The 12,905-nt window shown below is 36.6% G+C and overlaps 1 protein-coding gene across 10 annotated transcripts in view; it reads left to right on the top strand.

Moving 5' to 3' along the window:
• DGKB (diacylglycerol kinase beta) overlaps window positions 1-12,905 on the top strand; it is a 714,685-nt gene that overhangs the window by 303,272 nt on the left and 398,508 nt on the right. For all 10 annotated transcript variants that reach the window (XM_045494973.1, XM_045494971.1, XM_045494970.1 and 7 more), the window contains one exon: window positions 1,410-1,570. In XM_045494973.1, coding sequence (XP_045350929.1) covers window positions 1,410-1,570 — 161 coding nt within the window. The remainder of the gene's footprint in view (window positions 1-1,409; window positions 1,571-12,905) is intronic.

Raw genomic sequence — 12,905 nt, 5'->3', positions numbered from 1 at the left:
TGCCGAAATAGGCATTCCTAGTTTCTGTCTATCTTACCTTCTAATGGTTAATTCAACAAATACACCATCATTACACTTATTTATTTTTAAAGAATGTTGGCATATTACAGTGCCTATTCTTCTTTCTTTTAATCCAATTAATTCCAATGTTATGTGTGCTAACACCTCTGATCAGGCCTCATAGCCTCAGGCAGTTACTCGTTCAATGAATACATTATTAAAATATAGACCAAAGTTGGACACAGAAAATCTATGAAAATCTTGTTTCAATTCAAAATATACTCTCAAGAATGTGTGTGTGTATGTATGTGCAGAGTTAGAGAGGGAGATATTATTTAACTTAATACAATATTTCTAATTCTATTATCATTAGTAGTATTATACAGTTGAGAAATTCCTATTCTTATGCCTCATATACTAAGACCTTTTATGCATTTTCTCATTTAATTCTCACAATAAATCTAAGTTTTTACTTAGGAGGAGGACGCTATTTAGGGAGGTTAACAGCAAATATTAAATAACACAACCAGGATTAGGATGTCTGAACTATAAGGTTATATAGATACAAATACATTTAAGAGAAAATATCATAGTAAGCAATAATTGTAGTTTCAGGCCATGTTGACTATCTGCAGTAGACTCATTAAAACAAGACTTGTTGAGCATCTGCTCCCGGGAAGACCTGGTAAAGGACACTTGCAGTGAGAACAATGCAAATAACTACAATGCAATGTAGTGGTTCTAAGGTGCCACTAGTGTGGAGAGCTGTGTGCTGTGGCACTGTATAGAAGCCATTTATTTTGGGAGGGTGGCTTCTGGAAAGAAGCGCTATCAAATATAAAACCTGCAAAGGGAGCAGAAGCAAGGCAACCAAAAGAAAAGGGTACTCTGGGTATATAGAATAAGGCAATATAGTGCACAAAATGAGAAAGAGAAGGACCTTCTTCTACTTAAACTGAAAGTTGTTCCATATCAGTAGAGAGCAAAGTGTGAAGATAAAGGAGGATTGTAAAGGGTCAAGTCTAAAATTGTATCTAGGATTTTTACTTCAACAACTGGGTCAAGGCTGTTGCCTGTCTGAAAGAGAGTTAAAGCAGGCATTAATTTCATTCTGAATTCAATGATATAGTTTTGAGGGGATAAGCAGTGGAGATATTCTTTTGTTCTTGGACAATACTGAGAATTGGCACCCTAGGAGAGGAATGTGAGTTGCAAATTAAAGCTAAAGGTAAAATATTTTTATGAGCTTAACGATTACAGTTAATTCTTTATCTTGTATTAGACTTTGCTTTAAAATGCATTGTTTAGCTTTAGAGTGATGTATCCACATGCACACACTCAGACACACATAAATACAGCTTTTGTTATTTGGTTATTTTTTTTTCTCAAGATAATTTTTGTTTCATTAGGTTATGAAGGTGAGAATCTGATGAAAATCCTAAAAGACATTGAAAACAGCACAGAAATCATGTTGGACAGGTGGAAGTTTGAAGTCATACCTAATGACAAAGATGAGAAGGGAGACCCAGTGCCTTACAGTATCATCAATAATTACTTTTCCATTGGCGTGGTAAGATTTTGCATTAAATGTTCTTTTTTACCAGTCTGGAATAATCACTGTGTATAAACTCTTACACTGTGAAGATTTACTGATTATAAATAATTTATTTTATCTCTGTGTCAGCAAAACACCTCTTTTAATGGGCTATAATAAAACTTACGAATTTATTCAAAGTCAAAGAACCAGCAATAGATAAATTTTTCATGTGTTAAACAAAGGAAAGAAACTTTTTTTTTTTCCCCAGTTGATTTGACTATTTGGGTTACTAAAATAAGGGGTAGAATGGTTTGTAAGATAGTTATGTTTTTGACTATAGACTGAAACTCCACAGTTAAAATGTGAAGATGATGCATCAAATTTTATCTTACTTTGAGATATGTATCAAAATATTATATAACCTATTAGGTTTTTATGCTTAGGTCTGAAGTCTAAGAAAAATGCTATTATCATTCTCAAGTGGTTAAAACGTCAAAAGGCTAACTTTTTACTTAATTTCTTGAAAAATCTTAGATGGAAACTAAAATATCATTTGACAATTAAAATAGTTATTGTAATTCTAATCCCTAAGGAATTAATATTTTTAATAGTGATTTTATACATACATATATGTTACTTGGTAATTATTAATTCTTAAGATATATTATGTACATTACATTTCATTTAACATACACTGTTTAATATTAATCTCACGTCATGCTACACAGTCTGATGTGCCTGCACACACACACTCACACACACACACACACACACACACACACACAAGCACCCACACACACTGCTCTCGTAGATTATAGAAGTCATTGATTGAATCTGTGAATTTAGGAAGTTAAGCTACCTGAGCAAGGTTCCTTTAGCAATATTTTTTCTGAGTGTCCATTTATTTATCTGTACTCTCATTGTTACAAATAATGTCGTTATACATTTAAAGAGCCTCAAACAATGGTACATAATGAAAGGTAAATATACAATCATTAATAATACTATTACACCATTATGCATTTGATCCAAAAAGTCCTACTTATCTTTGACATGAAGTATGCATAATAATGTTTTTAACAGTTTTATGGGCATGTAACTTACACACAACCTATTTCACTCATTTTAAGTGAACTATGATTTTACTAAATCCATCCAATTTTACAAGATTTTCATTACCTAAACAAGAAGCTTCATGCCCATTTGTAGTCAATTCTGGCTTCTTCCCCTAACTCTAAACAACTAATTTTTCTGTATATAGATATTTCACATAAAAGAAATCGTACAATATGTAGTCCTTTGCATCTGGCTTGTTTCACTTCACATAATATCTTTGAAGTTCACCCATATGAACTACATGAATACTGTATTCCATTTTATTGCTGAGTAGTATCCCATTGTGTGGGCATGCCACATATTGTTTAGTCATTCACCAGTTGAGAGGCATTTAGATTGTTTTGATTCTTTGGATGTTATGAATAATGCCATTCTCTTGAGTTCCTTAAGTGTATTTTTTGTTTGTTTTCGTTAATGTAGTTTTTAACTCCAGAATTTCCATTTGTTTCTCCTTTTATAATTTCTCCATTTTTAATTGGTATTTTTTATTTGAAGAGTCATTGTTGTTATGCTTTCCTTTATTCTTTAAATATAGTTTACTTTAGTTCCTTTGACATGTTTAAAATAGCTGTTGTGAAGTCATTTTCTGCTAAGTTCAACATCTGGTGCTCATCAGAGAATTTAATAACATCTTGACCACATCCAAGACTATTTTTCCCAAAACATGTGGCACATTTTGCTCTTCCTCTGCATGTCTTCTAATTTTTTGCTGGTAACTGGATATTATATACAATTTATTGTAATAAGTTTGGATTTGGATCTGCTCACAGTGGTTATAGTTGTTCCTGTGTTTGTTTAGTGACTTGCCCACACTTACCATGTGGAGCATTTCTCTCCTGTGGTGTATGGCTGCTGATGACTCAGTTTTGTTTTGTTTTCTCTTTTTTTTTTTTAATTTTTTTTTTTAATTTTTTTTCAACGTTTATTTATTTTTGGGACAGAGAGAGACAGAGCATGAACGGGGGAGGGGCAGAGAGAGAGGGAGACACAGAATCGGAAACAGGCTCCAGGCTCTGAGCCATCAGCCCAGAGCCTGACACGGGGCTCGAACTCACGGACCGCGAGATCGTGACCTGGCTGAAGTCGGACGCTTAACCGACTGCGCCACCCAGGCGCCCCCCTTGTTTTCTCTTTTTAATTCTTGTGTTTATTTTAATCCTGGCTTCCTGGAGATCACCTCTGTGTCAGCATGATTGATCAGAGTTTGTGCTCAGTAAGTTTGTGGCAATAAATCTTCACCCCTTTGCCATTGGATCTGTGTGTTTGCTGGGGAACACACATACACTTCAGGCAATTTTTAATCCTACTTCAGCTTTTAATATCTGCCATCCCTACTTCTGTCTCTTTTGCCCATGCATAAAAATTCTCACTAGCCAAGGATGTATAGTCAACTAGGGCTCTTTTTGGTCTTTCCTGAACATGTTTGCAGCCTTGCACATGCATACAGCCTTTCAGACAGCCAATCAAGGCCCATTATGGCTATCTCATTCCTCAGGTCTCCTGTTGAATTTCCTGTTAGCTGGCTCCTTAGTTGTTTGCCTTAATCAGTTTTGCAAACTCAAGCCAGCTGGGACACTGGCCTTCCTTACCCACTTGCTACTGAGATTACTCTTGTTTTAGATAACTCTCTGGGTCATGGAGTTTTTCTACCTTCCACTCCAAATCCAGTCAGTTCCCCTGCCAGTAAAGTTGCTTGCTTTCATGGCTTGCTCACACTTTAGAAGTAGAACAGTGATGGAGCTGGAGGATAAGGGAGTAGCCCAAAGCTGAATCATGACCGATTGCCACTGCTCTTATCTGAGCTTAAGTAGTTTTTCTTGGATAAACACTTCTCAGTGTTTATATGCTTTTGGTCAGTTTCCAGTGGCCCTCAAAAGCATATAATTTTTTCCCACCACAGGAGACACTTGGCAATGTTTGCACACACATTTGATTGTCATGAATGAGAGGGGATGGCTATTGGCAGCTAGTGGGTAGAGGCTAGGAATGCTGCTAAGCACTCCCAGTGCACAAAAAAAGCCCCCAGACACACAAGAAAGAATTACATAGCTCAAAATGTCAGTAGTGCTGAGGTTGAGAAACCCTAGTATCAAGAAACAGACATATTAAATACAAAACTCAAGGTGTTGGGAAAGGAGAAATAGCTAAAACCCAAAGAAATGAGAAAGGAAACTAATAAAAATAAGATGGGAAATATAGCAAAGATTAACAACAACAGGAAAAAAATATATGTAGAATGCTGGCACAACAAAATACTGGATAATTGAAAAGAATTAATCAGTTCTATTGCAAAATTGATTTTATAAAATTACAGTGGAGAGAATTACACATAAACAATGTAGAATGAAAAAGACCAGAAAAACAAACAAATAAAAAAACCCATAAACACAAAATGTAATATCCCAATTGAAAATATATTAGAACTAAATATGGGAGAGTAGCAAAGTTGCCAAACTGAAAACCAACTTAAATATTCAAAGTATAAGGTGTCTGCGTAGCTTAGTCGGTTGAGCATTCAACTGTTGATTTTGGCTCAGGTCATGATCCCAGGGTTGTAGGTTGTAGGCCTGTGCCAGGCCCCCTGCTGAGTGGAGCCTGTTTAAGATATTCTCTCTCTCTCTCTCTCTCTCTGTCTCTCTCCCCTCTCTGTCTCTCACTGTCTCTCACTCTCTCTCTCTTTCTCTCCTCCTGCCCCTCTCCCCCACTCATGTTTGTTTTTTCTCTCTCTCTAATATATATATTCACTAATACTCCATTATATCAGTAATAATCAATGAATTTACAAAAACAGCAGTAAAAAACAGAAAACATCTAATAATTAATAAAGTATATACAAGACCTATGTATAGAAAATGTTAAAACTCTCTACAAAGACATGAGGGATCAGAACAGAGACATTTCCTATTCTTAGATGAGATAGCTTAATATAATATGCAAATCAATTTATACATTTATCTGTAACTAATGAAGATTAGTGCTGGATTTATGACAAACTCGAAAAACCTATTCTAAACTATATATCCCAAAGTAAGTCAATTTCAATACGAAGAAAAGATGGAGAACTGTTTGACCAAATTAGACATACTGCAAGTGGCATGGAAATGATAATAGAATGGTGCTGTGAAATGAAAAGATGGATGAATCAGAGAGGTAGAGGGACATATAATGACACTCAGTATAGACATGGCACAAAGACTCACTGGTGAAATGACAGATTGTATAGTTCAGATTGCAAATCACTTAATGTTCAAAAATTAGCTTCCTAAGGAAAGAAAATTTTGTTAGAAGTCTACTGCACATTACATAGGTAATTGCTAGATGTATTTAAGTACTAAATTTGAAATGCCAAGTTTAGGACCTAATAAAAGAATATATCAAATATATTTGTGATTTTGAAGTAGAACAGAACAAACTAAACAGAGTGGATTTTGAGTGAGGTCATTTTATTTTTTTATTTTTTATTTTATTTATTTTTTTTTTAATTTTTTTTTCAACGTTTATTTATTTTTGGGACAGAGAGAGACAGAGCATGAACGGGGGAGGGGCAGAGAGAGAGGGAGACACAGAATCGGAAGCAGGCTCCAGGCTCTGAGCCATCAGCCCAGAGCCTGACGCGGGGCTCGAACTCACGGACCACGAGATCGAGACTGGCTGAAGTCGGACGCTTAACCGACTGCGCCACCCAGGCGCCCCGAGTGAGGTCATTTTAGAAGGGTCTTTGTCCGTTTGACTTGGAGCCTCTTTCAGTGAGTAAAACATGGGAAGGCGGGGTAGGAAGAAAGGAGAAAATCCCTCCCTGAAATATTTGCTTCTGCCCCAGCAAGCCAAAGGCTCAACACTCAGGATCGGAATCAGAGCAATCAGAGTTCAAGCTTTGGCTGTCCCTCAGCAAGGCCACCTCTACTTAGCAATTTGTATTCTCCTGTCTCAATGGATCCAAAAAACAATAAAATGAAATGAATGATCTATCTCAAGCTATTCCTGAATATATAAGAAGCAGACCAGTTGGAATATTGAAAAGATGAGAGGGGGGGTTTCAGCTTTTTCATATCACCAGCATGGGACACATGAAGGTGGCATACAATTTGTACTGGAAACTATCTCTTAGAACTTGATACCTCCTAGTTACAAGGAGATCTCAAAGTTTGACTGTATTATCAGTAGAGTTTTCAGGATTGCACGTATTGCCCTTCATTGGCTGGCCATAAGTGTTTTATACTTTATGTAGAACTTGCTTCAAACTTTTAGAAAAACCTGTGATGGTCAGAAATATATAAATATCATCTTCATATGCACTGTGGAATATCCCTTGTATTAGTCAGAGTGGGTTGAGTACTGGCACAAACAACCCCAGAATAACAGTGGTCTGACAACAACTAAGAATTAGTTCTTCCCTTGGGGTGCCTGGGTGGCTCAGTTGGTTAGGTGTCCAACTTCGGCTTAGGTCAGGATCTCACAGTTTGTGGGTTTGAGCCCTGCATCGGGCTCTGTGCCAACAGCTCAGAGCCTGGAGCCTGCTTTGGATTCTGTGTCTTTCTCTCTGCTCCTCCCCCACTCATGCTCTGTCTCTCTCTGTCTCTCAAAGATAAATAAACATTAAAAAAAAAAAAAAAAAAGAATCAGTTCCGTCACCTAATAGTCAGCATGGGTTACCATTTGGAGAGGTTCTAGTCCACTTGGTCACTCAGTGGCCCAGGCTCAAGAAAATAGAGGACTTTTGAAAGGAGGGCTTTTATGGGCCAGGCTTGGAAAATGTTTCACTCAAAACCACTGTCCCTATCTGAATCATTTGCTGCACCTAATTTTAAGGAAGCTGCAGAAGGAATTCTTTCTGTGCAGGAAGAAAAGGGAAATGGGTAAATAACCAGCCCATTTCTGCTAATTCCTTCTGAGTAATGCTTTTCAATTTTAGCCAGAACAACTGGAAATAATCCTGAAATCATAATTAACTCTAAAAATAGATATTGTTGTACAGTGGTGGTCCTTCAATAAAAGCATAATTATATAGCACCTACTATGTGCCAGATACTGTTTGAGGAATGGCAGTGAACAAGATAGAAGGAATCTATGTGATCACTAAGCGTACATTATAGTAAGGCGAGAGAATTGTCATGAAAAGCTGAACAATCACATTAGAGGCACAGATATAGAAATTAATGAAAAACAACTGGTATGTGTCACCTTTCACTCTTACTTTACACTTGAACATAACTATAGATAATCTCGATAATTGCAGGAAGAAAACTTTCCATACCACCAGATTCACATATGCCATTAATTTTGTCCTCATAGTTGATTCTTCATCCATTTGTTTAATAAACAAACAAAACTAAGTCCCCCTCATTTTTGGCCAGGCCTTAGTCTTCTAGGAACGAGTTAAACAGATCAAGTCATTATTAGAGCTTAGAGTTTAATGGTAGAATCATTAAAAAACAAATCCACAAGTACACATTTTTTTTGGAAATTGTTATAAATTCAATGAACGAAAACTAAAGTTATCATGAACTAGAATAAGGAACTTTAGATCTGATGGTCAGGGAAAGCCTAGAAAAGAAGATGTATTTAAGCAAAGATCTGAGGAGTACAAAAATGAACTGGTCACTAAAGAGATGGACAGATCAGGGCAAGCAGGTGTAACTCTATGTAAAGAAATTGACGTAAGAAAACATTTGATGTGTTCCAGTCCATGAGCCTGGAACATAGAGAAGGTGGAGACATATGGCAAAAAAAAAAAAAAAAAAAAAAGGCTGTTGCCATGTTGCCACTTCCATATCTTGAAGAATCTTGGAAGCCAGGTGTGGTGTTTGCCTTTCAAGAGGGGCCATGAAATGATTGAATGCTTATAATCAGGAAGTTAAGTAGTCCAATATGTGCAACAGGAGTGCTTCTGCCAGGAGTGACAGCTACATATTAACCGAAAGATAAAGTGTCATAAAAATGATACACAGAATTTTGAATATTTTAACCTAACTTATAAATACAATACAATTGGTCAATCTTCCCTTATAGACCCATCTAATACCATTTGTTCGAACGTGGATCTGAGGTTCTACAAAGTCAGTCTTGCGTAAATCACATTCCGTAATAAACCATCTAATGATTTCCATTTGCAGTTTCTGTTAAGTGGAATAAAAACTCAAAAGACACTTAGGATGCAATCTGAGTATAAAACCCTTCTAGATTTTTACAATCCTTAAATCTTCTATAATGATTTTCCTTATAGGTAATTCTATAGCAAAAAATATATAATTCTATAGCAGTTTCAGCATTGCATTTATATCAGATCTTCGTTTCGATATAAAACAAAAAATTTTGTAATCATATTTTTATTTTATATAGTATGAAATTAAATTAGTAATTATAATAAAAACTAAAATTGGTATAAACAGTGTTGGAAACAACAAAAATGATTCTTGGTAAGTGTAAAGCTCATAATGTGGCAATACAAACGAACAGGTTTACTAAAAAGTAGTGGCTGATCAGCGCTGGAGGTGAATTACCGGACTGCTTCAATATCCGCAGTCGGAGGGATGTTGGCAAGCTTGCTGCTGGGAGCACGGATGGGATGAGCATGACCCCTGTGGGTTTCTGAGCAGGCAGGGCCACTCCCAGATCACTGCTAAGGGTCTTGAGCAAGCAGGACCACTCCCAGGTCACTGCTAAGGGTCTTGAGCAGGCAGGACCACTCCCAGATCACTGCTAAGGGTCTTGAGCAGGCAGGACCACTCCCAGATCACTGGAACCAGATAACAGCGCTGCTTTCAAATCCACAGACTGCACTTGAAGAAGCCTTCAACTCCTCCAACTCCCTGCTCACTGGCTTCAGTCAGCTCAGTTAGGGAGTCTGAAACTGTCCCAGAGCTTTTCTGTAGATGCACCTCTTCCCCATATCTTGGGACGGGGACATGGGTGGGGGGGTACATTTTTAAGAATGGATGCTATCTCTCGATCCTCAAAGCCTGGGTGGGTGTTGAGAGGCTCCCGTGTATTTTCTCCAGAGCAGTGCTCGGGAAAGCTGAAGTTTCCCGGCCTGCCTGCGATCCTGCAGAGTTGACCCGGCAGTCTGCACATGCTCAGAAGCAGGCGGCCAAGCTTGCCCTCCGACTCACAAGGGTGCGCTCCGGGGCGGGGCGCGCTCTGGGGCATGTTCTCAGTCGGGGATGTGGGGGTAGTCTAGGCAGGGCGGGTGGCCGTGGGGCAGTGGGGTTTTAACAAGGTGCTGTGGGCAGGCCTGATGCCGTTCGTGGTTTGAAGGTTCCATCATCCTCTGTTGAGTTCGAAACCTTTTTGGCCGTGAGTCCTCGCGTCTGCTGCCTGCTCCCAGCCTCTCCTTACCACTCAGCTGTGCTGATGCCCTCAGTATTCTGGGTGAGGCAAAAAAAAAAAAAAAAAAAAAAAAAAGAAGTGTTCTGTCCGGCAGTGTGCAGCAAAGTTTAGGAAGATGCGCACTCAACAACACTCAGGGTCTTCCGTGAGAGAAATCTCCAGCTGAGGGTCATTGCCTTTGTCAGTGAGCTGCGCCACCTTGGGAAGGGGCGTCGCAGGTGAAGTGAGAGTGTTCTTGCCCTCCACCTTGCATCTGTTGTCGGATCTTCTGCTCCAGTGGTGTGCCAGAGCTTCGCTGGACCCTCTGACTCCCACAAAGGTACTGTGATCTGTGAGTGGTCACTTTTATGGTTCTTTGAGGGGGATTATAGCCGAAAACTCCTATTCTGCCATCTTGGTGATGTTCCTCTCCAAGAATATATATATATATATATATATATATATATATATATATATATATATATATATATATATATTATATATGACATATATAAATACACATATATAATATATAATATATAATATATAATATGTATAAATTATATATGTATATATATACATTAACAGAAATTAAATACGCAGCGTAATTGGTTTGAGGCTATAACTACAGCTATGGAACATATTTAATTACAAAAGTATGTGGTTTGCATGTTTATGTCATTAAACTTTATCATATGGAAGAAACGGAATATTTTGCATTCTAAAATAAGTAGCTGAAATTTCCTTAAGAGGAGGGAGTTTTAAATCTAAGCCAGTAGTTCTCAAATTTAAGAATATATTAGAATCACCTGAAGGGCATGTTGAACTCCAGTTTGATGATCCTTATATCCTTTCTATTTCATTAGGTCTGAGATGGGGCACCCAAATTTATGGTTCTAACAAGTTCCCAGGTGATCCCAGTATGGCTTTTCTAGGATCATGCTTTGAGAACCACTGCTCTAAGCATATAACAAAGATGAAAAAATAGCATGTAGTGAGAAAACTACTTTGGTAGTTCTGGTGTCATGTAAGATGGTCTTTCACAGCACAAATAATTCTTATATATTAGAAGTTATTTCAGAATATAGATTAAAATGGAATGTTTTCCCATTCATTTTACATAGCTTGCAAATGTCAATATCATTACCTCATGAACGACCCCAAAAAGAAAATACACATAGGAATATAAATGCTACAGTTTCAAACAATATAATTAGCAAATAAATTTAAGTATTATATTTAAAGACTAAAATCTGTTGACCAAGTAAAGTTTTAAGAAAGCCATAGTGGTAAATATTAGTGTAATGATTAAAAAAAAACAAAAACAAAAACAGGCTCAGTCCCTTAAGGCTCTGACTTTGGCTCAGGCCATTACCTGAGCCCCACGTGGGACTCTCTGCTGTCCATGCAGAACCCATTTCAGATCTTCTGTCTCTCTCTCTCTCTCTCTCTCTCTCTGTCCCTTCCCTGTTCAAGCTCTCTCTAGTTCAAAAATAAACAAACATTAAAAAGAAAAAAAAAAAGGTTTGCCATTTTTCAAAATTAAAAACTTGAAAATATGTACAATCTTTTCTACAAATGCATAGTTAATATCATATTAATAATGCATATTAAAAGCATTCAAAATATTAGGAAGAATACAGGGATTTTTCTATCACTCCTTAATACTTTTAGAAAAGTAAGGTAATATAATGGTAACAAATTTAAGTAAGTCATAAATATTGAAAATTTCAGTAAGAGACAACATTATTATTTGAAAGTTATATCATGACATATGTAGTAAATTTTGCATAAGCTAAACAGTAAATGAATATAAGGTGCCAAATACTACATAAATGTATAAAAAATGACCATCTAGCTTTCCTTTATGAAATTACCAGTTAATATATTAATATATATAATTTAATTAACAGTATCAGAAAACGATAAAATACCAAAGTTTACATTTAATACGAAAGATACCCAGGGGCGCCTGGGTGGCTCAGTCGGTTAAGCATCCGACTTCAGCTCAGGTCATGATCTCAAAGTTTGGAGTTCCAGCCCCTCGTTGGGCTCTGTGCTGACAGCTCAGAGCGTGGAGACCACTCGGATTCTGTGTCTCCCTCTTTCTCTGCCCCTCCCCTTCTTAAGCTCTCTCTTTCCCTCAAAAATAAATAAATATTTAAAAAAATTAAATATGAGAAAGATATCCAGCCTATATGGAGAAAACTAATTTTATACAAAGTTATAAAACAGGACCTGAATAATAAGTCATTTCATGTTCCTACATGGGACTATTTAATATTATTAAGAAATCAAGTGTCCTCAAATTATTTTATACCTTTAGTCTATTGCTACTGAGAATTCTTATAAGATCTAGTAGTTATTTTGATAAATGGTAATTTATAATTGGAGATATTCTCTTTTATAATTTTTAAAAATAATGTCCTATAATGGTCAATTTCCTTGCTATGTAGAAAATACTACTAGGTTACTGTAACTAAAATATGGTAGCACAAAAACAGATGAATAGAATGGAATATAAAATTAGACCAAAATAATTACATTACTCCATTGCAGGGGATTTAATACTTGTTTAGTGTTGAATTTTCAGATAATTGGGTAAGATTGAAATGCATAGTAAATTAAGTTACAGAATTGGTTACTAATTTGAATGAAAATAAATTTATATTCCCATTCAGATCCTTGTGAAATATACATCAAATAGATTTAAAATGCAAATTGATGTAATACATTAAAAATATATTAGAAGAAAATATGCAAGTATATTGCTTAGGATAGGAGAAACCTGTCTCAGGCAAACAGGAAACTTAGAGTCTGTCAAGTAAAAGGAAATTACAATTACTTTTCATAACCTTTTATTAAAAAAAATGTTAAGGGGCGCCTGGGTGGCTCAGTTGGTTAAGCATCCGACTTCGGTTCATGTCATGATCTCACGGTTCGTGGG

Source organism: Leopardus geoffroyi, chromosome A2 (genome assembly GCF_018350155.1).
Source record: "Leopardus geoffroyi isolate Oge1 chromosome A2, O.geoffroyi_Oge1_pat1.0, whole genome shotgun sequence".
Lineage (NCBI taxonomy): Eukaryota > Metazoa > Chordata > Mammalia > Carnivora > Felidae > Leopardus > Leopardus geoffroyi.
Note: the sequence above shows the minus strand (reverse complement) of the source record. Positions and strands in the feature narration are given on the sequence as shown.